Source organism: Poecilia mexicana, unplaced genomic scaffold, assembly GCF_051168715.1.
Source record: "Poecilia mexicana isolate PSO_F unplaced genomic scaffold, ASM5116871v1 scaffold_2, whole genome shotgun sequence".
NCBI lineage: Eukaryota > Metazoa > Chordata > Actinopteri > Cyprinodontiformes > Poeciliidae > Poecilia > Poecilia mexicana.
Window position 1 is genome coordinate 33,862,794 of NW_028263371.1, and position 22,512 is coordinate 33,885,305.

General features: G+C 43.9%; 2 protein-coding genes and 12 non-coding genes across 14 annotated transcripts in view; 13 read left to right on the forward strand and 1 right to left on the reverse strand.

The window, feature by feature from the left end:
- Nucleotides 1-396: 396 nt before the first annotated feature.
- On the forward strand, nucleotides 397-468 carry trnad-guc (transfer RNA aspartic acid (anticodon GUC)). Its single transcript has one exon. It is a non-coding gene; the product is annotated as a tRNA-Asp (tRNA).
- Nucleotides 469-599: 131 nt separating this feature from the next.
- Nucleotides 600-672, forward strand: trnad-guc (transfer RNA aspartic acid (anticodon GUC)). Its single transcript has one exon. It is a non-coding gene; the product is annotated as a tRNA-Asp (tRNA).
- A 134-nt stretch (nucleotides 673-806) lies between these two features.
- trnad-guc (transfer RNA aspartic acid (anticodon GUC)) lies at nucleotides 807-878 on the forward strand. Its single transcript has one exon. It is a non-coding gene; the product is annotated as a tRNA-Asp (tRNA).
- A 134-nt stretch (nucleotides 879-1,012) lies between these two features.
- On the forward strand, nucleotides 1,013-1,084 carry trnad-guc (transfer RNA aspartic acid (anticodon GUC)). The gene has a single exon. It is a non-coding gene; the product is annotated as a tRNA-Asp (tRNA).
- A 1,154-nt stretch (nucleotides 1,085-2,238) lies between these two features.
- trnad-guc (transfer RNA aspartic acid (anticodon GUC)) lies at nucleotides 2,239-2,310 on the forward strand. The gene has a single exon. It is a non-coding gene; the product is annotated as a tRNA-Asp (tRNA).
- A 4,557-nt stretch (nucleotides 2,311-6,867) lies between these two features.
- trnad-guc (transfer RNA aspartic acid (anticodon GUC)) lies at nucleotides 6,868-6,939 on the forward strand. The gene has a single exon. It is a non-coding gene; the product is annotated as a tRNA-Asp (tRNA).
- Nucleotides 6,940-7,481: 542 nt separating this feature from the next.
- Nucleotides 7,482-7,553, forward strand: trnad-guc (transfer RNA aspartic acid (anticodon GUC)). Its single transcript has one exon. It is a non-coding gene; the product is annotated as a tRNA-Asp (tRNA).
- A 131-nt stretch (nucleotides 7,554-7,684) lies between these two features.
- Nucleotides 7,685-7,757, forward strand: trnad-guc (transfer RNA aspartic acid (anticodon GUC)). The gene has a single exon. It is a non-coding gene; the product is annotated as a tRNA-Asp (tRNA).
- A 134-nt stretch (nucleotides 7,758-7,891) lies between these two features.
- On the forward strand, nucleotides 7,892-7,963 carry trnad-guc (transfer RNA aspartic acid (anticodon GUC)). Its single transcript has one exon. It is a non-coding gene; the product is annotated as a tRNA-Asp (tRNA).
- Nucleotides 7,964-8,097: 134 nt separating this feature from the next.
- trnad-guc (transfer RNA aspartic acid (anticodon GUC)) lies at nucleotides 8,098-8,169 on the forward strand. The gene has a single exon. It is a non-coding gene; the product is annotated as a tRNA-Asp (tRNA).
- A 1,154-nt stretch (nucleotides 8,170-9,323) lies between these two features.
- trnad-guc (transfer RNA aspartic acid (anticodon GUC)) lies at nucleotides 9,324-9,395 on the forward strand. The gene has a single exon. It is a non-coding gene; the product is annotated as a tRNA-Asp (tRNA).
- Nucleotides 9,396-9,526: 131 nt separating this feature from the next.
- On the forward strand, nucleotides 9,527-9,598 carry trnad-guc (transfer RNA aspartic acid (anticodon GUC)). Its single transcript has one exon. It is a non-coding gene; the product is annotated as a tRNA-Asp (tRNA).
- An 8,022-nt stretch (nucleotides 9,599-17,620) lies between these two features.
- LOC106913008 (claudin-24-like) lies at nucleotides 17,621-18,343 on the reverse strand. The gene has a single exon (XM_088003961.1). It carries the CDS (start codon nucleotides 18,287-18,289, stop codon nucleotides 17,621-17,623), a length of 669 nt encoding a protein of 222 aa, XP_087860087.1. The 5' UTR covers nucleotides 18,290-18,343.
- A 1,965-nt stretch (nucleotides 18,344-20,308) lies between these two features.
- LOC148160789 (homeobox expressed in ES cells 1-like) overlaps nucleotides 20,309-22,512 on the forward strand; it is a 12,157-nt gene continuing 9,953 nt past the window's right edge. The window contains exons 1-4 of the mRNA XM_088008208.1: nucleotides 20,309-20,905; nucleotides 21,829-21,974; nucleotides 22,078-22,179; nucleotides 22,378-22,507. Coding sequence (XP_087864334.1) covers nucleotides 20,785-20,905; nucleotides 21,829-21,974; nucleotides 22,078-22,179; nucleotides 22,378-22,507 — 499 coding nt within the window. The 5' untranslated portion in view covers nucleotides 20,309-20,784. The remainder of the gene's footprint in view (nucleotides 20,906-21,828; nucleotides 21,975-22,077; nucleotides 22,180-22,377; nucleotides 22,508-22,512) is intronic.

Here is a 22,512-nt window from a genome sequence, read left to right on the forward strand (position 1 = left end):
TAGTGGTCAGTATCCCCGCCTGTCACGTGGGAGACCGGCGTTTGATTCCCCGATGGGGAGCATGTTCTTACGCCATTTTTTCTATCGGGAAACGTTCTCCGCCACAGCGCAATAATAGTCTCGTGATATTATAAAACTCGGTGCCGTTGAAATTTTCAAAACCCCATAAGTGGGTGTGGATGGGTTAAAACAGGTCCTCGTTAGTATAGTGGTCAGCATCGCCGCCTGTCGGGTTGGAAACAGGGTTCGATTCCCCGACGGGGAGCTTATTTGGATGCTTTGTTTCTTTTTGGCCAATGTTTAAGTCAGTGAAATCACAGTCTCGTGATATTATAAAACTAGATGCCGTGGAAATTGGCAAAATCCCAAGAATGGATTTTGTTGGGAGAAAACAGGTCCTCGTTAGTATAGTGGTCAGTATCCCCGCCTGTCACGTGGGAGACCGGGGTTCGATTCCCCGACGGGGAGCTTATTTGGATGCTTCTTTTCATTTTGGCCAATGTTTAAGTCAGTGAAATAATAGTCTCGTGATATTATAATAGTAGATGCCGTTTAAAAGTTACGAAACCCCAAGAATTGGTGAGGTTAGGCTAAACAGGTCCTCGTTAGTATAGTGGTCAGTATCCCCGCCTGTCACGTGGGAGACCCGGGGTTCGATTCCCCGACGGGGAGCTCATTTGGATGCCTGGTTTCATTTTGGACAATGTTGTCTAATTCAGTGCAATAATAGTCTCATTATATTATAAAACTAGATGCCGTGGAAATTGGCAAAATCCCAAGAATGGGTTTTGTTGGGAGAAAACAGGTCCTCGTTAGTATAGTGGTCAGTATCCCCGCCTGTCACGTGGGAGACCGGGGTTCGATTCCCCGACGGGGAGCTTATTTGGATGCCTGGTTCCATTTTGGACAATGTTTTCTACTTCAGTGAAATAATAGTCTCGTGATATTATAATAGTAGATGCCGTTTAATAGTTACGAAGCCCCAAGAATTGGTGAGGTTAGGCAAAACAGGTCCTCGTTAGTATAGTGGTCAGTATCCCCGCCTGTCACGTGGGAGACCGGGGTTCGATTCCCCGACGGGGAGCTCATTTGGATGCCTGGTTTCATTTTGGACAATGTTGTCTAATTCAGTGCAATAATAGTCTCATGATATTATAAAACTAGATGCCGTGGAAATTGGCAAAATCCCAAGAATGGGTTTTGTTGGGAGAAAACAGGTCCTCGTTAGTATAGTGGTCAGTATCCCTGCCTGTCACGTGGGAGACCGGGGTTCGATTCCCCGACGGGGCGCTTATTTGGATACCTGGTCACATTTTGGCCAATGTTTAAGTCAGTGAAATCATAGTGTCGTGATATTATAAAACTATAGATGCCGTGGAAATTGGCAAAATCCCAAGAATGGGTTTGGTTGGGAGAAAACAGGTCCTCGTTAGTATAGTGGTCAGTATCCCCGCCTGTCACATGGGAGACTGGGGTTTGATTCCCCGACGGGGAGCTTATTTGGATGCCTGGTTTCATTTTGGACAATGTTGTCTACTTCAGTGCAATAATAGTGTCGTGATATTATAATAGTAGATGCCGTTTAAAAGTTACAAAACCCCAAGAATTGGTGAGGTTAGGCAAAACAGGTCCTCGTTAGTATAGTGGTCCGTATCCCCGCCTGCCACGTGGGAGACCGTGGTTCGATTCTCCGACGGGGAGCTTATTTGGATGCCTTGTTTCATTTTGGCCAATGTTTAAGTCAGTGAAATCATAGACTCGTGATATTATAAAACTAGATGCCGTGGAAATTGGCAAAATCCCAAGAATGGGTTTTGGTGGGAGAAAACAGGTCCTCGTTAGTATAGTGGTCAGTATCTCCGCCTGTCTTTTTGGAGACCGGGGTTCGATTCCCCGACAGCGAGCCTATTTAGATGCCTTGTTTCTTTTTGGACAATGTTTAAGTCAGTGAAATAATAGTCTCGTGATATTATAATAGTAGATGTCGTTTAATAGTTACGAAACCCCAAGAATTGGTGAGGTTAGGCAAAACAGGTCCTCGTTAGTATAGTTGTCCGTATCCCCGCCTGCCACGTGGGAGACCGGGGTTTGATTCTCCGACGGGGAGCTTATTTGGATGCCTTGTTTAATTTTGGCCAATGTTTAAGTCAGTGAAATCACAGTCTCGTGATATTATAAAAATAGATGCCGTGGAAATTGGCAAAATCCCAAGAATGGATTTTGTTGGGAGAAAACAGGTCCTCGTTAGTATAGTGGTCAGTATCCCCGCCTGTCACGTGGGAGACCGGGGTTCGATTCCCCGACGAGGAGCTTATTTCGATGCCTTGTTTCATTTTGTCCAATGTTTAAGTCAGTGAAATAATAGTCTCGTGATATTATAATAGTAGATGCCGTGGAAAGTTCCGAAACAACAAAAGTGGGTGTGGTTTGGGGAAATCAGGTCCTCGTTAGTATAGTGGTCAGTATCCCCGCCTGTCACGTGGGAGACCGGGGTTCGATTCCCTGACGGGGAGCTCATTTGGATGCCTGGTTTCATTTTGGACAATGTTGTCTAATTCAGTGCAATAATAGTCTCATGATATTATAAAACTAGATGCCGTGGAAATTGGCAAAATCCCAAGAATGGGTTTTGTTCGAAGAAAACAGGTCCTTGTTAGTATAGTGGTCAGTATCCCCGCCTGTCACGTGGGAGACCGGGGTTCGATTCCCCGACGGGGAGCTTATTTGGATGCCTGGTTTCATTTTGGACAATGTTGTCTACTTCAGTGCAATAATAGTCTTGATATTATAAAAGTAGATGCCATGGAAATTGCCAAAATACCAAGAGTGGGTGTGGTTGGATGAAAACATGTTCTCGTTAGAATACTGGTCAGTATCCCTGCTTGTCACGTGGGACGCCGGGGTTTGATTCCCCGATGGGGAGCATGTTTTTACACCATTTTTTCTATCGTGAAACGTTCTCCGCCACAGCGCAATAATAGTCTCGTGATATTATAAAAGTAGGTGCCGTTGAAATTTTCAAAACCCCATAAGTGGGTGTGGATGGGTTAAAACAGGTCCTCGTTAGAATACTGGTCAGCATCCCCACCTGTCTGGTTGGAGACCGGGGTTCGATTCTCTGATGGGGAGCTTATTTGGATGCCTGGTTTCATTTTGGACAATGTTGTCTACTTCAGTGCAATCATAGTGTCGTGATATTATAATAGTAGATGCCGTGGAAAGTTACTGTTAAGGAAGAAAATCATCTAAATTGGTTAACTTTGGAAAAAAGTTGGCTCTCTCTCTTCCTTTAGATCCCAGGTCCTCTCGGCAGGCCACGTGTAGCCACAAGGAAAACAACAATGCGTGTTGACGTCACAGAATTACAGAATTTAATCCAATAAGAAACAACTTATGAATTAACAACAAAACTGCAGAACAACAGAAACATACATTCATTACCTGAGACAAAAAGATAGAAAAGAAAAAGGCAAAGACGCGTCTTTGGAGAGAGCTGGTGCAAAAAAGGCAAAATAGTGGCAGCTATCTGACTCATTACTCCTGGGCACGAGCTTTAATAATGTAGGTGCGTACCTCCGCTTGACCAACTGGAAGCTACCTTGGACACTCAGAAATACTTAGAACTTCCCCTAATTTACTGCTGTGAACAAAGGCCATTTGCTCTTTTGTTTAACAAACAAAGAGGAGAGCCTCATCCTGAACTCCTGTGGTTTTAAAACCATCTAAATAAAAGATATACAGAGAAAAGGATTTCACAGATATGTGTGAAAGCCGGAGTCTCTCCCGCTATCGCTCCCTACATAAATTCTCAGGAACAAACTTAAATTTTGTAATTAATTTAAGGAAAGTTTATGTTAACAAACTCAGTTTTGCTCTTCTGCACTCAGCATCCCAAAAGATTGAGTCCTGCCTTAAACCAAAAATAACATAAAATCAACAGAACAAAATGAGGTACAATTCCTTTTTCTAACCTATAAAACATAATATTCAATCCTAAATATACAAGTTAACACAATCATTTTCCAAAACCCCATTTAACATAAATCCTGAGCAATTTTCTAATACTAAACAAAACATTTTCATTTAATTCTAACAGTCAGAAATAATGCAGTTTTCAAATCCATTCATCATCGTCTAAATTAATTCTAAAACTAAGTAATGCAATTTCCATCAGAGAATGCTATCTATAACTAAGAAAAATATCTTGTAAATAAATGTTTGTGGTTCAAAATCTTCACATAACCCAGATGTTCACAGAAGAATTCTGATCTCCTGTGAACTCGGCAAGTTCCTATTTCCCAAGGTAATGTAAATGATACTGGCCTCTACTTTCCTGCATATGTTAATCTATGGCAGGGGTGTCGAACTCCAGTCCTCAAGGGCCGCTGTCCTGCAGTGTTTAGATGTGCCACAGGTAAAAAACAGTGGAATGAAATGGTTTAATTACCTCCTCCCTGTGTAGATCGGTTCTCCTGAGCCTTGCTAATGACCTAATTATTCTTTTCAGGTGTGGTGCAGCAGAGGCACATCTAAAAGTTGCAGGACAGCGGCCCTTGAGGACTGGAGTTTGACACCCCTGATCTATGGCCTCCTGTCCTATGTGTTACAACCACAGGGGTCCAGGGAGAAGCTCTACAGATCACCCCATTTTCCTTGGTATTTTTGAATACTTACCCAGCCATAGTTTAATTTTAAATCACTAACAGAAACCTGATCAAAGTTTAAAGATTTGTTCAAAAAGATTAAACTGTATTAAACACTAAAAATAATTTTTTTCTCAACATTACGAAACCCCAAGAATTGGTGAGGTTGGGCAAAACAGGTCCTTGTTAGTATAGTGGTCAGTATCCCCGCCTGTCACGTGGGAGACCGGGGTTCGATTCTCGGATGGAGAGCTTATTTGGATGCCTCGTTTCATTTTGGCCAATGTTTAAGTCAGTGAAATAATAGTCTCGTGATATTATAATAGTAGATGCCGTTTAAAAGTTACGAAACCCCAAGAATTGGTGAGGTTAGGCAAAACAGGTCCTCGTTAGTATAGTGGTCAGTATCCCCGCCTGTCATGTGGGAGACCGGGGTTCGATTCCCCGAGGGGGCGCTTATTTGGATACCTGGTTACATTTTGGCCAATGTTTAAGTCAGTGAAATCATAATCTCGTGATATTATAAAACTAGATGCCGTGGAAATTGGCAAAATCCCAAGAATGTCTTTTGTTGGGAGAAAACAGGTCCTCGTTAGTATAGTGGTCAGTATCCCCGCCTGTCATGTGGGAGACCGGGGTTCGATTCCCCGACGGGGCGCTTATTTGGATACCTGGTTACATTTTGGCCAACGTTTAAGTCAGTGAAATCATAATCTCGTGATATTATAAAACTAGATGCCGTGGAAATTGGCAAAATCCCAAGAATGGGTTTTGTTGGGAGAAAACAGGTCATCGTTAGTATAGTGGTCAGTATCCCCGCCTGTCACGTGGGAGACCGGGGTTCGATTCCCCGACGGGGAGCTTATTTGGATGCCTCGTTTCATTTTGGACAATGTTGTCTACTTCAGTGCAATAATAGTGTCGTGATATTATAATAGTAGATGCCTTGGAAATTTACGAAACCCCAAGAATTGGTGAGGTTAGGCAAAACAGGTCCTCGTTAGTATAGTGGTCAGTATCTCCGCCTGTCACGTGGGAGACCGGGGTTCGATTCCCCGACGGAGAGCTTATTTGGATGCCTCGTTTCATTTTGGCCAATGTTTAAGTCAGTGAAATAATAGTCTCGTGATATTATAATAGTAGATGCCGTTTAAAAGTTACGAAACCCCAAGAATTGGTGAGGTTAGGCTAAACAGGTCCTTGTTAGTATAGTGGTCAGTATCCCCGCCTGTCACGTGGGAGACCGGGGTTCGATTCCCCGACGGGGAGCTCATTTGGATGCCTGGTTTCATTTTGGACAATGTTGTCTAATTCAGTGCAATAATAGTCTCATTATATTATAAAACTAGATGCCGTGGAAATTGGCAAAATCCCAAGAATGGGTTTTGTTGGGAGAAAACAGGTCCTCGTTAGTATAGTGGTCAGTATCCCCGCCTGTCACGTGGGAGACCGCGGTTCGATTCCCCGACGGGGAGCCTATTTGGATGCCTGGTTCCTTTTTGGACAATGTTTTCTACTTCAGTGAAATAATAGTCTCGTGATATTATAATAGTAGATGCCGTTTAATAGTTACGGAACCCCAAGAATTGGTGAGGTTAGGCTAAACAGGTCCTCGTTAGTATAGTGGTCAGTTTCCCCGCCTGTCACGTGGGAGACCGGGGTTCGATTCCCCGACGGGGAGCTCATTTGGATGCTTGGTTTCATTTTGGACAAAGTTGTCTAATTCAGTGCAATAATAGTCTCATGATATTATAAAACTAGATGCCGTGGAAATTGGCAAAATCCCAAGAATGGGTTTTGTTAGGAGAAAACAGGTCCTCGTTAGTATAGTGGTCAGTGTCCCCGCCTGTCACGTGGGAGACCGGGGTTCGATTCCCCGACGGGGAGCTCATTTGGATGCCTGGTTTCATTTTGGACAATGTTGTCTAATTCAGTGCAATAATAGTCTCATGATATTATAAAACTAGATGCCGTGGAAATTGGCAAAATCCCAAGAATGGGTTTTGTTGGGAGAAAACAGGTCCTCGTTAGTATAGTGGTCAGTATCCCCGCCTGTCACGTGGGAGACCGGTGTTCGATTCCCCGACGAGGAGCTTATTTCGATGCCTTGTTTCATTTTGGCCAATGTTTAAGTCAGTGAAATCATAGTCTTGTGATATTTTAAAACAAGATGCCGTGGAAATTGGCAAAATCCCAAGAATGGGTTTTGTTGGGAGAAAACAGGTCCTCGTTAGTATAGTGGTCAGTATCCCCGCCTGTCACGTGGGAGACCGGGGTTCGATTCCCCGACGGGGAGCTCATTTGGATGCCTGGTTTCATTTTGGACAATGTTGTCTAATTCAGTGCAATAATAGTCTCATGATATTATAAAACTAGATGCCGTGGAAATTGGCAAAATCCCAAGAATGGGTTTTGTTCGAAGAAAACAGGTCCTTGTTAGTATAGTGGTCAGTATCCCCGCCTGTCACGTGGGAGACCGGCGTTTGATTCCCCGATGGGGAGCATGTTCTTACGCCATTTTTTCTATCGGGAAACGTTCTCCGCCACAGCGCAATAATAGTCTCGTGATATTATAAAACTCGGTGCCGTTGAAATTTTCAAAACCCCATAAGTGGGTGTGGATGGGTTAAAACAGGTCCTCGTTAGTATAGTGGTCAGCATCGCCGCCTGTCGGGTTGGAAACAGGGTTCGATTCCCCGACGGGGAGCTTATTTGGATGCTTTGTTTCTTTTTGGCCAATGTTTAAGTCAGTGAAATCACAGTCTCGTGATATTATAAAACTAGATGCCGTGGAAATTGGCAAAATCCCAAGAATGGATTTTGTTGGGAGAAAACAGGTCCTCGTTAGTATAGTGGTCAGTATCCCCGCCTGTCACGTGGGAGACCGGGGTTCGATTCCCCGACGGGGAGCTTATTTGGATGCTTCTTTTCATTTTGGCCAATGTTTAAGTCAGTGAAATAATAGTCTCGTGATATTATAATAGTAGATGCCGTTTAAAAGTTACGAAACCCCAAGAATTGGTGAGGTTAGGCTAAACAGGTCCTCGTTAGTATAGTGGTCAGTATCCCCGCCTGTCACGTGGGAGACCCGGGGTTCGATTCCCCGACGGGGAGCTCATTTGGATGCCTGGTTTCATTTTGGACAATGTTGTCTAATTCAGTGCAATAATAGTCTCATTATATTATAAAACTAGATGCCGTGGAAATTGGCAAAATCCCAAGAATGGGTTTTGTTGGGAGAAAACAGGTCCTCGTTAGTATAGTGGTCAGTATCCCCGCCTGTCACGTGGGAGACCGGGGTTCGATTCCCCGACGGGGAGCTTATTTGGATGCCTGGTTCCATTTTGGACAATGTTTTCTACTTCAGTGAAATAATAGTCTCGTGATATTATAATAGTAGATGCCGTTTAATAGTTACGAAGCCCCAAGAATTGGTGAGGTTAGGCAAAACAGGTCCTCGTTAGTATAGTGGTCAGTATCCCCGCCTGTCACGTGGGAGACCGGGGTTCGATTCCCCGACGGGGAGCTCATTTGGATGCCTGGTTTCATTTTGGACAATGTTGTCTAATTCAGTGCAATAATAGTCTCATGATATTATAAAACTAGATGCCGTGGAAATTGGCAAAATCCCAAGAATGGGTTTTGTTGGGAGAAAACAGGTCCTCGTTAGTATAGTGGTCAGTATCCCTGCCTGTCACGTGGGAGACCGGGGTTCGATTCCCCGACGGGGCGCTTATTTGGATACCTGGTCACATTTTGGCCAATGTTTAAGTCAGTGAAATCATAGTGTCGTGATATTATAAAACTATAGATGCCGTGGAAATTGGCAAAATCCCAAGAATGGGTTTGGTTGGGAGAAAACAGGTCCTCGTTAGTATAGTGGTCAGTATCCCCGCCTGTCACATGGGAGACTGGGGTTTGATTCCCCGACGGGGAGCTTATTTGGATGCCTGGTTTCATTTTGGACAATGTTGTCTACTTCAGTGCAATAATAGTGTCGTGATATTATAATAGTAGATGCCGTTTAAAAGTTACAAAACCCCAAGAATTGGTGAGGTTAGGCAAAACAGGTCCTCGTTAGTATAGTGGTCCGTATCCCCGCCTGCCACGTGGGAGACCGTGGTTCGATTCTCCGACGGGGAGCTTATTTGGATGCCTTGTTTCATTTTGGCCAATGTTTAAGTCAGTGAAATCATAGACTCGTGATATTATAAAACTAGATGCCGTGGAAATTGGCAAAATCCCAAGAATGGGTTTTGGTGGGAGAAAACAGGTCCTCGTTAGTATAGTGGTCAGTATCTCCGCCTGTCTTTTTGGAGACCGGGGTTCGATTCCCCGACAGCGAGCCTATTTAGATGCCTTGTTTCTTTTTGGACAATGTTTAAGTCAGTGAAATAATAGTCTCGTGATATTATAATAGTAGATGTCGTTTAATAGTTACGAAACCCCAAGAATTGGTGAGGTTAGGCAAAACAGGTCCTCGTTAGTATAGTTGTCCGTATCCCCGCCTGCCACGTGGGAGACCGGGGTTTGATTCTCCGACGGGGAGCTTATTTGGATGCCTTGTTTAATTTTGGCCAATGTTTAAGTCAGTGAAATCACAGTCTCGTGATATTATAAAAATAGATGCCGTGGAAATTGGCAAAATCCCAAGAATGGATTTTGTTGGGAGAAAACAGGTCCTCGTTAGTATAGTGGTCAGTATCCCCGCCTGTCACGTGGGAGACCGGGGTTCGATTCCCCGACGAGGAGCTTATTTCGATGCCTTGTTTCATTTTGTCCAATGTTTAAGTCAGTGAAATAATAGTCTCGTGATATTATAATAGTAGATGCCGTGGAAAGTTCCGAAACAACAAAAGTGGGTGTGGTTTGGGGAAATCAGGTCCTCGTTAGTATAGTGGTCAGTATCCCCGCCTGTCACGTGGGAGACCGGGGTTCGATTCCCCGACGGGGAGCTCATTTGGATGCCTGGTTTCATTTTGGACAATGTTGTCTAATTCAGTGCAATAATAGTCTCATGATATTATAAAACTAGATGCCGTGGAAATTGGCAAAATCCCAAGAATGGGTTTTGTTCGAAGAAAACAGGTCCTTGTTAGTATAGTGGTCAGTATCCCCGCCTGTCACGTGGGAGACCGGGGTTCGATTCCCCGACGGGGAGCTTATTTGGATGCCTGGTTTCATTTTGGACAATGTTGTCTACTTCAGTGCAATAATAGTCTTGATATTATAAAAGTAGATGCCATGGAAATTGCCAAAATACCAAGAGTGGGTGTGGTTGGATGAAAACATGTTCTCGTTAGAATACTGGTCAGTATCCCTGCTTGTCACGTGGGACGCCGGGGTTTGATTCCCCGATGGGGAGCATGTTTTTACACCATTTTTTCTATCGTGAAACGTTCTCCGCCACAGCGCAATAATAGTCTCGTGATATTATAAAAGTAGGTGCCGTTGAAATTTTCAAAACCCCATAAGTGGGTGTGGATGGGTTAAAACAGGTCCTCGTTAGAATACTGGTCAGCATCCCCACCTGTCTGGTTGGAGACCGGGGTTCGATTCTCTGATGGGGAGCTTATTTGGATGCCTGGTTTCATTTTGGACAATGTTGTCTACTTCAGTGCAATCATAGTGTCGTGATATTATAATAGTAGATGCCGTGGAAAGTTACTGTTAAGGAAGAAAATCATCTAAATTGGTTAACTTTGGAAAAAAGTTGGCTCTCTCTCTTCCTTTAGATCCCAGGTCCTCTCGGCAGGCCACGTGTAGCCACAAGGAAAACAACAATGCGTGTTGACGTCACAGAATTACAGAATTTAATCCAATAAGAAACAACTTATGAATTAACAACAAAACTGCAGAACAACAGAAACATACATTCATTACCTGAGACAAAAAGATAGAAAAGAAAAAGGCAAAGACGCGTCTTTGGAGAGAGCTGGTGCAAAAAAGGCAAAATAGTGGCAGCTATCTGACTCATTACTCCTGGGCACGAGCTTTAATAATGTAGGTGCGTACCTCCGCTTGACCAACTGGAAGCTACCTTGGACACTCAGAAATACTTAGAACTTCCCCTAATTTACTGCTGTGAACAAAGGCCATTTGCTCTTTTGTTTAACAAACAAAGAGGAGAGCCTCATCCTGAACTCCTGTGGTTTTAAAACCATCTAAATAAAAGATATACAGAGAAAAGGATTTCACAGATATGTGTGAAAGCCGGAGTCTCTCCCGCTATCGCTCCCTACATAAATTCTCAGGAACAAACTTAAATTTTGTAATTAATTTAAGGAAAGTTTATGTTAACAAACTCAGTTTTGCTCTTCTGCACTCAGCATCCCAAAAGATTGAGTCCTGCCTTAAACCAAAAATAACATAAAATCAACAGAACAAAATGAGGTACAATTCCTTTTTCTAACCTATAAAACATAATATTCAATCCTAAATATACAAGTTAACACAATCATTTTCCAAAACCCCATTTAACATAAATCCTGAGCAATTTTCTAATACTAAACAAAACATTTTCATTTAATTCTAACAGTCAGAAATAATACAGTTTTCAAATCCATTCATCATCGTCTAAATTAATTCTAAAACTAAGTAATGCAATTTCCATCAGAGAATGCTATCTATAACTAAGAAAAATATCTTGTAAATAAATGTTTGTGGTTCAAAATCTTCACATAACCCAGATGTTCACAGAAGAATTCTGATCTCCTGTGAACTCGGCAAGTTCCTATTTCCCAAGGTAATGTAAATGATACTGGCCTCTACTTTCCTGCATATGTTAATCTATGGCAGGGGTGTCGAACTCCAGTCCTCAAGGGCCGCTGTCCTGCAGTGTTTAGATGTGCCACAGGTAAAAAACAGTGGAATGAAATGGTTTAATTACCTCCTCCCTGTGTAGATCGGTTCTCCTGAGCCTTGCTAATGACCTAATTATTCTTTTCAGGTGTGGTGCAGCAGAGGCACATCTAAAAGTTGCAGGACAGCGGCCCTTGAGGACTGGAGTTTGACACCCCTGATCTATGGCCTCCTGTCCTATGTGTTACAACCACAGGGGTCCAGGGAGAAGCTCTACAGATCACCCCATTTTCCTTGGTATTTTTGAATACTTACCCAGCCATAGTTTAATTTTAAATCACTAACAGAAACCTGATCAAAGTTTAAAGATTTGTTCAAAAAGATTAAACTGTATTAAACACTAAAAATAATTTTTTTCTCAACATTACGAAACCCCAAGAATTGGTGAGGTTGGGCAAAACAGGTCCTTGTTAGTATAGTGGTCAGTATCCCCGCCTGTCACGTGGGAGACCGGGGTTCGATTCTCGGATGGAGAGCTTATTTGGATGCCTCGTTTCATTTTGGCCAATGTTTAAGTCAGTGAAATAATAGTCTCGTGATATTATAATAGTAGATGCCGTTTAAAAGTTACGAAACCCCAAGAATTGGTGAGGTTAGGCAAAACAGGTCCTCGTTAGTATAGTGGTCAGTATCCCCGCCTGTCATGTGGGAGACCGGGGTTCGATTCCCCGAGGGGGCGCTTATTTGGATACCTGGTTACATTTTGGCCAATGTTTAAGTCAGTGAAATCATAATCTCGTGATATTATAAAACTAGATGCCGTGGAAATTGGCAAAATCCCAAGAATGTCTTTTGTTGGGAGAAAACAGGTCCTCGTTAGTATAGTGGTCAGTATCCCCGCCTGTCATGTGGGAGACCGGGGTTCGATTCCCCGACGGGGCGCTTATTTGGATACCTGGTTACATTTTGGCCAACGTTTAAGTCAGTGAAATCATAATCTCGTGATATTATAAAACTAGATGCCGTGGAAATTGGCAAAATCCCAAGAATGGGTTTTGTTGGGAGAAAACAGGTCATCGTTAGTATAGTGGTCAGTATCCCCGCCTGTCACGTGGGAGACCGGGGTTCGATTCCCCGACGGGGAGCTTATTTGGATGCCTCGTTTCATTTTGGACAATGTTGTCTACTTCAGTGCAATAATAGTGTCGTGATATTATAATAGTAGATGCCTTGGAAATTTACGAAACCCCAAGAATTGGTGAGGTTAGGCAAAACAGGTCCTCGTTAGTATAGTGGTCAGTATCTCCGCCTGTCACGTGGGAGACTGGGGTTCGATTCCCCGACGGAGAGCTTATTTGGATGCCTCGTTTCATTTTGGCCAATGTTTAAGTCAGTGAAATAATAGTCTCGTGATATTATAATAGTAGATGCCGTTATGATAATTTAATGCAAAGTTGCCATTTTTAATGGACTTTCAAAGCAACTTTTAGAGCAACTTTGCATTAAAAGTGTCATTATTTACCGAATGACACTTCATGACAACTATCCTAAACATTCATAAAGACTTCTTTATGTTCATGAAAGGTGTTATGTCATGTTTTTGACAGTGTCATGTCAGTCTTATGCGCACCCCTTCAAATAAAGTGTTACCATATTTCTTTTAAACTAATAAAAATAAATATATTTTCTATACCGTATTTGTTCTGCTTTTCATCCTGAGCTGTTCATTCACAGAGCTCTCCTTCTTCATCCTGAGGAATTTAAAAAGGGTATTTTCTGTGTTAAAAATAATTAAACAATGTTAAATTTGTCACCTGTTTAATATATATTCACTTTGTTCCTCTTCCTTATGTACTGTATTAGATGGAGTTTACTCTCTTCAGTAATGTGATCTAATATGTTAAAAATATTTTTTGCCAGTTAGGAAATATGAGAGGAAGCACCTGTCCTTCATTTAAACTTGAAGGACAGTGTAGATCTAAGTGTAGATTTGATTTTATGTCAAATCTACACTTAGATCTTCTTGAATGTTAGATCTTCCAATGTTAGACCATGATAACTTCAATTTGAACAAAAACTTTGAAGGAAATAAACCCCACTTGAGATTAAAAACAACTACGCTGCTTAACTAAAGGGCCTAACATTGTAGGTTCAATGTTAGCTTGTTTATAATAAATATACATAGTCTCACTTCCTGAAATGAGTAACAAAAAATAATGAACCTTCTGCAATATATATATATATATATATATATATATATATATATATATCTCACCAGTTTGCGATGCAGAGTCTGATCTGCTTTTGTCTGTGGGTGTTACTGTCCTGCAGGAAGAACTCACCTTTTGGCATCTTGAACGCCTTCATTTCTGTCGTCACACTGATCCATGCTGCTGAATTTACATACACATCACCTTGCATGTATTTTCCACCTTCATCTGCACAGGAAAGTCATTTAGGTATACAAACTAGGGTTAAGGTTTAACTATTGTAAGAAGTTGCTGAAGGTATGCCTTGATAATGTATTTTAAATAATCTGTACGTGCAGTTGTATCAAACCACCACCTCTGTGTTCAACTAACTAGACTCTTCTAACAAAGAAACAACACGGATGACCTGATTCACCATTGGACAGGTTGAACTTTGCAGTTCCAGCTTAGAGTGTCTGGATGGCAGGACATGGGAAATTTCTGCTGTTCCTGGACCAATTAAGATGTAGGCAGGTTGTTTTAATAAATTAATTAATAAAAAAATGGTTACATTACCATTAGGCAGAAGTTTACTTCAAGAATGTAAACGGAGCCACAACAGGGTGAAAGTGAAAGAAATGAAACAGGAAGAAAGTGGCCAGGAAGAAAGTCAAGAACAGCTTTGAAAAAATCTGATTATTCTGTCATGATGTGTTGAGGAGAGCGGTGAGAGAGACGCCGGGGAACCCAGGTAGTCATGATAAGATGATTTAATGACAAAAACCAGGAGGAACAACAGAAAATCACTGGTAGCACTGGAATAGAACACAGACGTGAGACGAGGGTGTAACACGACGAGGATCCGACAAGGAACACTGACAACAGGTAGGACTAAATACACTGGGAGGGTAATCACAGGAACGACACACAGCTGGGATCAATCAAGACAGAGACTCAGGGGAAAACAGGACTAGACAGACAGAAACTACACAGAAAACACAGATCCTAACAGTACCCCCCCCTCAAGGGCAGCTACCAGATGCCCAACAGAAAACAACAAAAAAAAACAACCCATCAGGGAGGGCGGAGGGGCGACGGAAGGAGGGCCAGAGTCCAGAAACCAAACCAAAAACAACCCAACAGGGTGGGCGGGGGGGCGACAAGGCTAGAGTCCAAAACTAAATCCTCACAGGAACAGAAAACAGTCCGGGGGCCGCCCATGGCACAGGAGGCGAAGCTTGGGCCGCGGTGGGCGGCATCTTCGGCGCAGGAAGCGGACCCCCTTGGGCGGGTCCGGCGGTCTCCTCCGCTGGCGCAGGAAGCGAAGAGGCGGGTCCGGCGGTCTCCTCCGCCGGCGCAGGAAGCGAGGAGGCGGGTCCGGCGGTCTCCTCCGCCGGCGCAGGAAGCGAGGAGGCGGGTCCGGCGGTCTCCTCCGCCGGCGCAGGAAGCGAGGAGGCGGGTCCGGCGGTCTCCTCCGCCGGCGCAGGAAGCGAGGAGGCGGGCGTCGTCGGCGCAGGAGGCGGACCCTCGGAGGCTCCGGTGGGCCGGCTGGAGGGCCGGCTGCAGGCTCCGGTGGGCCGGCTGGTGGGCCGGCTGCAGGCTCCGGTGGGCCGGCTGGTGGGCCGGCTGCAGGCTCCGGAGACTCGGGAGGAGGGCTCGGAGGCACAAGGAGCTCGGGAGAAGGGACCGAATCAGCAAACTCGGGAGGAGGGGGCACTAGAAACTCTGCAGTCTCGGGGGGAGCAGACTCAGGAAACTCGGGGGGAGCAGACTCAGGAAACTCGGGGGGAGCAGACTCAGGAAACTCGGGGGGAGCAGACTCAGGAAACTCGGGGGGAGCAGACTCAGGAAACTCGGGGGGAGCAGACTCGGGAAACACTGGGGGCTGAAGCAAACACCGCCTCGGCGCGGGAACCGGAGGCAGCGGGGACAGACGCTGCCTCGGTGCGGGGACCGGAGGCAGCTGGGACAGACGCTGCCTCGGTGCGGGGACCGGAGGCAGCTGGGACAGACGCTGCCTCGGTGCGGGGACCGGAGGCAGCTGGGACAGACGCTGCCTCGGTGCGGGGACCGGAGGCAGCTGCAGACGGGACCCAGGGGCCGGGACCTCCGGCGGCTCAGGGCTGCGGCTACGGCTTTGCCCAGGGGCCGGGACCTCCGGCGGCTCAGGGCTGCGTTGACGGCGTGACCCCGGGGCCGGGATCTTCGGCGGCTCAGGGCGGCGGCGACGGCTTTGCCCAGGGGCCGGGACCTCCGGCGGCTCAGGGCTGCGTTGACGGCGTGACCGCGGGGCCGGGATCTCCGGCGGCTCAGGACGGCGTGACCGTGGGGCTGGGATCTCCGGCGGCTCAGGGCGGCGGAAACGGCGTGACCCAGGGGCCGGGATCTCCGGCGGCTCAGGGCAGCAGTAACGGCGGGGTCCGACTCCAGGCGGACAGAATGCCAGCAGAGTTCCCACCCAGGGATTCTGGCTGGCTGGAGCTCCGCCACAGAACTCCTCCGCTCTAGGTCCCCGCCGCCGCCTCCGTCGCAGCCCGCGTTGCCTGGGTGCGTCGAGGTCAGAGGTGAGACCAAGTTCCTCCAGCAGCAGCGGAGAAGGCAAGATCTCTACGTCCTTGTAGAGATCCCGTTGAGCCAACTCCAACTGCTGCTGGAACCAAGCCTCGCTACCCCACACACTGGCGTCCTCACCTCTTTTGTGGTCGGATCCTACTGTCATGATGTGTTGAGGAGAGCGGTGAGAGAGACGCCGGGGAACCCAGGTAGTCATGATGATAAGATGATTTAATGACAAAAACCAGGAGGAACAACAGAAAATCACTGGTAGCACAGGAACAGAACACAGACGTGAGACGAGGGTGTAACACGACGAGGATCCGACAAGGAACACTGACAACAGGTAGGACTAAATACACTGGGAGGGTAATCACAGGAACGACACACAGCTGGGATCAATCAAGACAGAGACTCAGGGGAAAACAGGACTAGACAGACAGAAACTACACAGAAAACACAGATCCTAACATATTCTTTAGATTTATTCAATAAAGTTTCTGTTATTTTGTTAGAACTGTTTCCAAGCAGCTTCTGCTTAATCACATGTATTAAACCTAGAATTACTCCGTGAGGTATTGAGGATGTCAGGCTAAGTTAAGTGATGTCAGTTCAATTAAATTAATTTGCTTTTGACATGAAAGGCAGAAATTCACAAAGAGCGACACCTGACGTCCCAATTCTAAGGGGCAAATGCAGAGTGCTCTGTGTTCAGTTTTGTAAGATTACTTTTACACATATGTAATTAAACTTGTAAATATTTGTCTTCAAGACTGGACAACATTGAACCAGAAACACACAGTACTGTTTGTCATCTTTAATCTGGTGACAATTAAACATTTAACTTTGACTTCAGAACATAACATACCTAAATAAACATAAATAAACCCATTCTAAGCAAAATTATTAGTTAGACTGGAAGGTAAGAAAGATTATCTGTAACTATGAAGGAACTGGACTCTATTGATGGTAACTTATAGCCCTCTGGTGGTGTAACAATTACATTACACTGTATAAACATGCATGGGTTATATATACATTAATACTAAGTAGTAATGCCTGCTGTTAACTAGGCTGATCTATATAGTGATTTTTCACTTCTATGAATGTATTCTTTTCAGTCATGCCCCTCTTCAAAGTTCCCAGTACTGATCTGCAGTCACTAATGTTTTCCGAGATCAAAATGAAGCTGAAAGCATCCTTGTGTCTTGCTTAAGCTGTCCAGGTAGACAGATAGAGATAGAGTGCTGAAGGTTGTTAAATGAGAGGTAACAGGAAATAGCAGCTTTTTGTTTCTTTGGCTCCAACAAACTACAGACATCTCCATAGACATGGAAAGAATCTTGGAAATTTTCCTTAAATAACTGTTCAAACCATCATATCAAGTCAGATTTCCAACAATGTGAAAGCGGATACTTTCTCCTGGTTGGTGCTCTAGATGTACTCAGTACTGATTCTGACTGACCGTTGTCTCTGGGACACTGGGAAAAGAGGGATGTGGACGGGTAGATTCTGGTTCTGCTCCTGCAGATACAAAGAAGAAATCAGCAGCAGCATTCCTGCCACCAGATGCAGAACTCCAGCTGTCCAGCCACAGAACAGAGAATCACCGAACTCCCAGCGAGGCACCACATCCGGCACCGACTCGTCAAAGAATCGCACCACAGTCAGGTGAGCTATATAGGAGACTGGGACCAGGACCAGTATTCCAGCTGCCAGGCTTAGCGTCCCACCTGCTGCCTTCAGGACCTTCTTAAAGCTTCGGTCATCCACCTTCCGACAGCAGCTGTTGATCAAGTTCAGGCCCAGGACAGCTAGCACCGAGCCCATGAGCCCAAAACCCAGAGCAGCACACATCAGAATCCGGGCCAGCTTGATGTCTGGCGGCAGACCCAGCAAGCTGTTGTACGGTCGACATTCCTGCAGACCCAAGTCCTGTATAACGCAGGTCTTCCATAGTCCCACCTCCAAACTCTCAGTGGGGAGCAGGTCTGTGGAGAGCGTCAGCCAGAACGGCATCATAGTTGTGCACAGAGAGCAAAGCCAGCCCCCTGCTGACAGCAGAACCCCCAGCATCTCCACAGTCCCAACACTCCAGTCCATGATGGCCTCAGCTGACAGGTGTCAGGAAGACATCAGACCCTCTGGAAAAGGAACACCACCGTCCAGAGTGACTGAAAATGTGAGCGGCTCCCTAAACCAGTCAGAGGGGACACAGTGATTGGTTGAATGCAAACAACAGTGTGGCTATGAGGTGGCCTACAGGCAGCAGACAGGATGGTACATCTCTGACTGAAAGGCATTTGAAGTCCCCCCCTCCATCCCGCTGCAGTGTCACCAGGCACGCTGCTCGTTTTCCACATTGTCTGTTGGCTCTTTGTTCTCAGAGAAAACAGGAAACAAGGACAGACAACAGGCAGCCTGATGGAGCGTAGACAGATTCAGGTTCACCAGAGTTTCACTGCTTACAGGAGTTTTAGTTTAAAATCATTTGAGGAACCTTTGAGAAACAAGATAGCATCTTTCTGCTTCACAAAACCTCTTAAAGATTAAAGAGAGGTCAGAAAATATAGTTTTGATATGTTCTATTAAGGTTAGACTACATTTAGTTATGGGTACACTCTGTTACTGATAATTATCACAAATATTTCTCGAGTGTCCAGTCCTGACAGATTAGGCAAACAGAACAATTGCAATGTCAGAGAAAGATTTGCTCTACAGCAGGGGAAAATTAGACTTTTTCCCAATTCTAGAGTTATCATTAAACTGATGGCACAGTAGGTCAAACTAGTTCAGGAAGTACACTGAAGCAGCAATTATAATGCGACAGAGGGGAACAGAGAGAATACAGGGCTGAGTTGTCTATTCTAGCCCTCCAGAGCTATTGTCCTTCAACATTTGTGTATTTGTTCAACACAACTCAATGGCAGTGTTGAACTAAATGGCAGAATATCCCCACATTTATCCAGGTGTGTTTATGTTTTAGATGAGGCCCACGCAAAAGTTGCAGGATGGTAGTTCTTAAAACTAGAGCATATAGCACAGTGAGGGTATCAAACATCAGGGTGAAAACAAAAATTAAAAAAAACCCTGAAATAATCAGTGATAATGTTATTATTGTTGCTATGTGGCATTGCAGTTAGTGGCACTGTTGCATCGCAGCCAGAAAGTTGTGAGTTTGAATCTCAGTCAGTTAAAAGTAGACTGTCATAATGTGATATGGTTGGCGGTAAGAATGACACTCATAGGCCCAGGCAGACATTGTATGAAGAATATATTGATGACTCCACAGAACTCAAGCACAAGAAACAGACATGTAAGCCAGACGAAGACAACTGACGTGCTATGTTTGACAAGGACATGACAAAAGACAACAAGTGGACTTAAATACACAGGGAGTGTAATCAGGGAATGAGACACACCTGGGAAGCAATCAACACGGAAGACGTGACAGGAACAGGACTAAACACAGAAAACCTCAAAAATAACTATACAGAAAACACAGAATACAACATAGACTAGGTAGAACACTAGTATATTGCTGATTGTTAAGGTAGAAACACAATGCTTCTTTAGCAGATATGAATTGACACAAAATATACCATTTCATTTCCAAAAACAACGAAAGGTATGAAACGGAACTAAAATGACCAACACCCACCATCATTTGTCATATTCTATGAGAGTCAACAGACTCAAATGGTGATAAAAACCAAAATAAATAGAAATAAGGAGCAACATGTTCAACCAACATGTCAACCAATGTACCTAAATAGTGTGTTGACAGCTATAAATCAAAAGTAGGAAAGGAGAAAATGGCATCATGTGAGGATGAAATGGGAGTACAAATTGACCCAGAGCCCGCCACCTCCCACTGAAGGATAAATAAATAAGTGTGCTGTTGGCTTAAAGCTGCCATAGGCCTTTAGTGGGAGCTAATCCAGTTCTGAAAAGGTTTTTCCTCCCAGCTGCTTCAGACTGCATTCACACCCTACGAGCTTCATCTGCATCACAACACATTCAGATCAGGCTAATAGCATTACTGGGTCTCACCGGGTTGTTATTCCTGCCATCATTGTCATTATTATTAGCTTAAACTCTGCCTCAGTCCTATAACGGCAGTTCAAAATTAAACTAATTTTCTACTTTGGTAATTTAGAAGAAAAGGAATGCCGTGTTGCATTGTGTTCATGTCATGGTGACGGTTTTATATAAACATCTATTTGCTTGTGTGAAACAGAGAAACACATTAAATCTGACTTGGTTATTTCATTCATATTAATTAAGAACAGTTGAATGTCAGAGTGAAATTGCCAGCAGCACATATTGTATTAGCTGAGATTAACTGATGTATGGAGCATCAAGGAATCTTATTCACGTGGAAAAACACTTCTTACTTCTAGTTGGGGGGCCAGTTTAAATCCTTTACTCCCATTAAAACCAGTGCTCAGCTTCAGCCTTTCCTGTTAGTTTTCCATGGACCTCCAAGGCAGTGTAAAGGATTTCCACAGACACTGAGGTCATTAATGATACATTTCTGACCATTCAGGACTATTTACATGTCAGTGAAGTTAAAGTAACTCCTCAGTTCAGACATAATGGAATGCACTGTGACTCCCTTGACGGAAGAACGCCACTCAGCATTTTATATCGATCGGATTCTGGGTTTGGATCAGGAAAACCCTGGAAAGAGTCTGAAATTACATCGACCCTGGACAGGTGAGGAGTTTTGCTTTTTGACTCACCCTCAGGACTAATATGCTCTGTTTTCTGCTTGAACAGTCACACCTGTTTGAAAGTTTGATCAAGCTGATCATTTATTTACTTTTACCCTAACTTTATTACTTAATATGACACACATTTATGTTGATTTGTTTGATGAGGCTGGAATAGGCATAATGTATTTTCATCTCTTTATTTTACTTTGCCAATTTTTTTTTATTCTTTGGTTTACAGATTGACCTGTTAAATAATAACAATCCTTATTAAAAGATTTTTCTTTGAAATAGGTCCACAAAACAGTTTATTTTATTGTGATTTCTTATGAAAGTGGAAGATAAATTTTTTACTGTTAAAAATTGTTCTTTTCAATCTGAAAGTCAAATCAACTTTTAAAAATATGTTGCTAGACTTTGCCACTATTTTAAAAATGTTTCCAATTTATCTGCCATTAATCCATTCATCCATCAACATGCCTACTTTCTTTTGCATTACCAGGTTATAGGTACAAAGCATTATCACTCTAGAAATATTCACCATAAATTCAAAGAGAAATTTATAACTGAAGATTCTTAATATCCGAGTCTGGAAAATATAGAATTTCATATCCATATTCTCACTATCAATCTTGTGTAGAAACTCTGTAAAATGTCTGAGAGGTTTGTTGGGGAGCTTGGAAGAAGTTTTTTTTAGTTGGATTAGATTGAAATAGAAATGAAACTCTTTATATGGATAATAACTTACCAGTCAGGTAACCTCCCCAAAGTGAAACAAGTTTAGGGTGGTGGCAGCATCATGCTGTGAGGATCCTTTCTTCTAGGCTGGTCAGAATACACATTGGGATGAAATAATTTTCATGAATGCATGTCCAGTTATTTAATTTTCCATTTATTTATTAAATTATCTTTTAAAAATCTCCTCAGAATTTGGAGCAGAGATGGGGAAGACAGAGAAAAGTTTCTGCTGTAAACAAAACATTTGTTATCAAGCTCCGCTGCAAAACCAAACTGGACCCAAACTAAGCTGGTATGCTGGACGACGGGCACGCACAGCCTTCAGCAGCAGCCAGGTGTTCTGTCTTCCATTTAACCTGGAATTTAGGATCTCATACAGCAGCTTTTCTTTTCTTTTTTTTTTTTTTTACAAACTTAGCTTTGATTCTGCTCAATCAGGTGAATACTCTGGAGATGGTGTTCCGGGTCGATTGCTATCCAGGGATTCAGCTGAGGGAGCAGCTGGCAGGGAGGCTGGACCTGGACGAGGATCGAATCCAGGTTCAAACAGTTTCCTTAAAAATGATATCAGCTGTTAAAAAGACAAAGGTCTAGAAGTTTGTAGATGCATGGAGACTTAAAAATAGTCAAATAGATGCCTTTAAGCACATGTTGCCACTTAAAGACACAAGAACTAAAAGTGTGCGATAATAAAAAGTGAGGCTAAAGACAAAGTACAAGATTATCATTTCTTATCAGATCTGGTTCCAGAACCGACGAGCAAAATTGAGGCGTTCACTCAGAGAGACCCAACTGCAGTTGGATCAGACGGCTATGATGGAGCTGAAGATGAGGCCGGAGGCTGGACACCACCCAGAGGAGCTGTCACGTCAC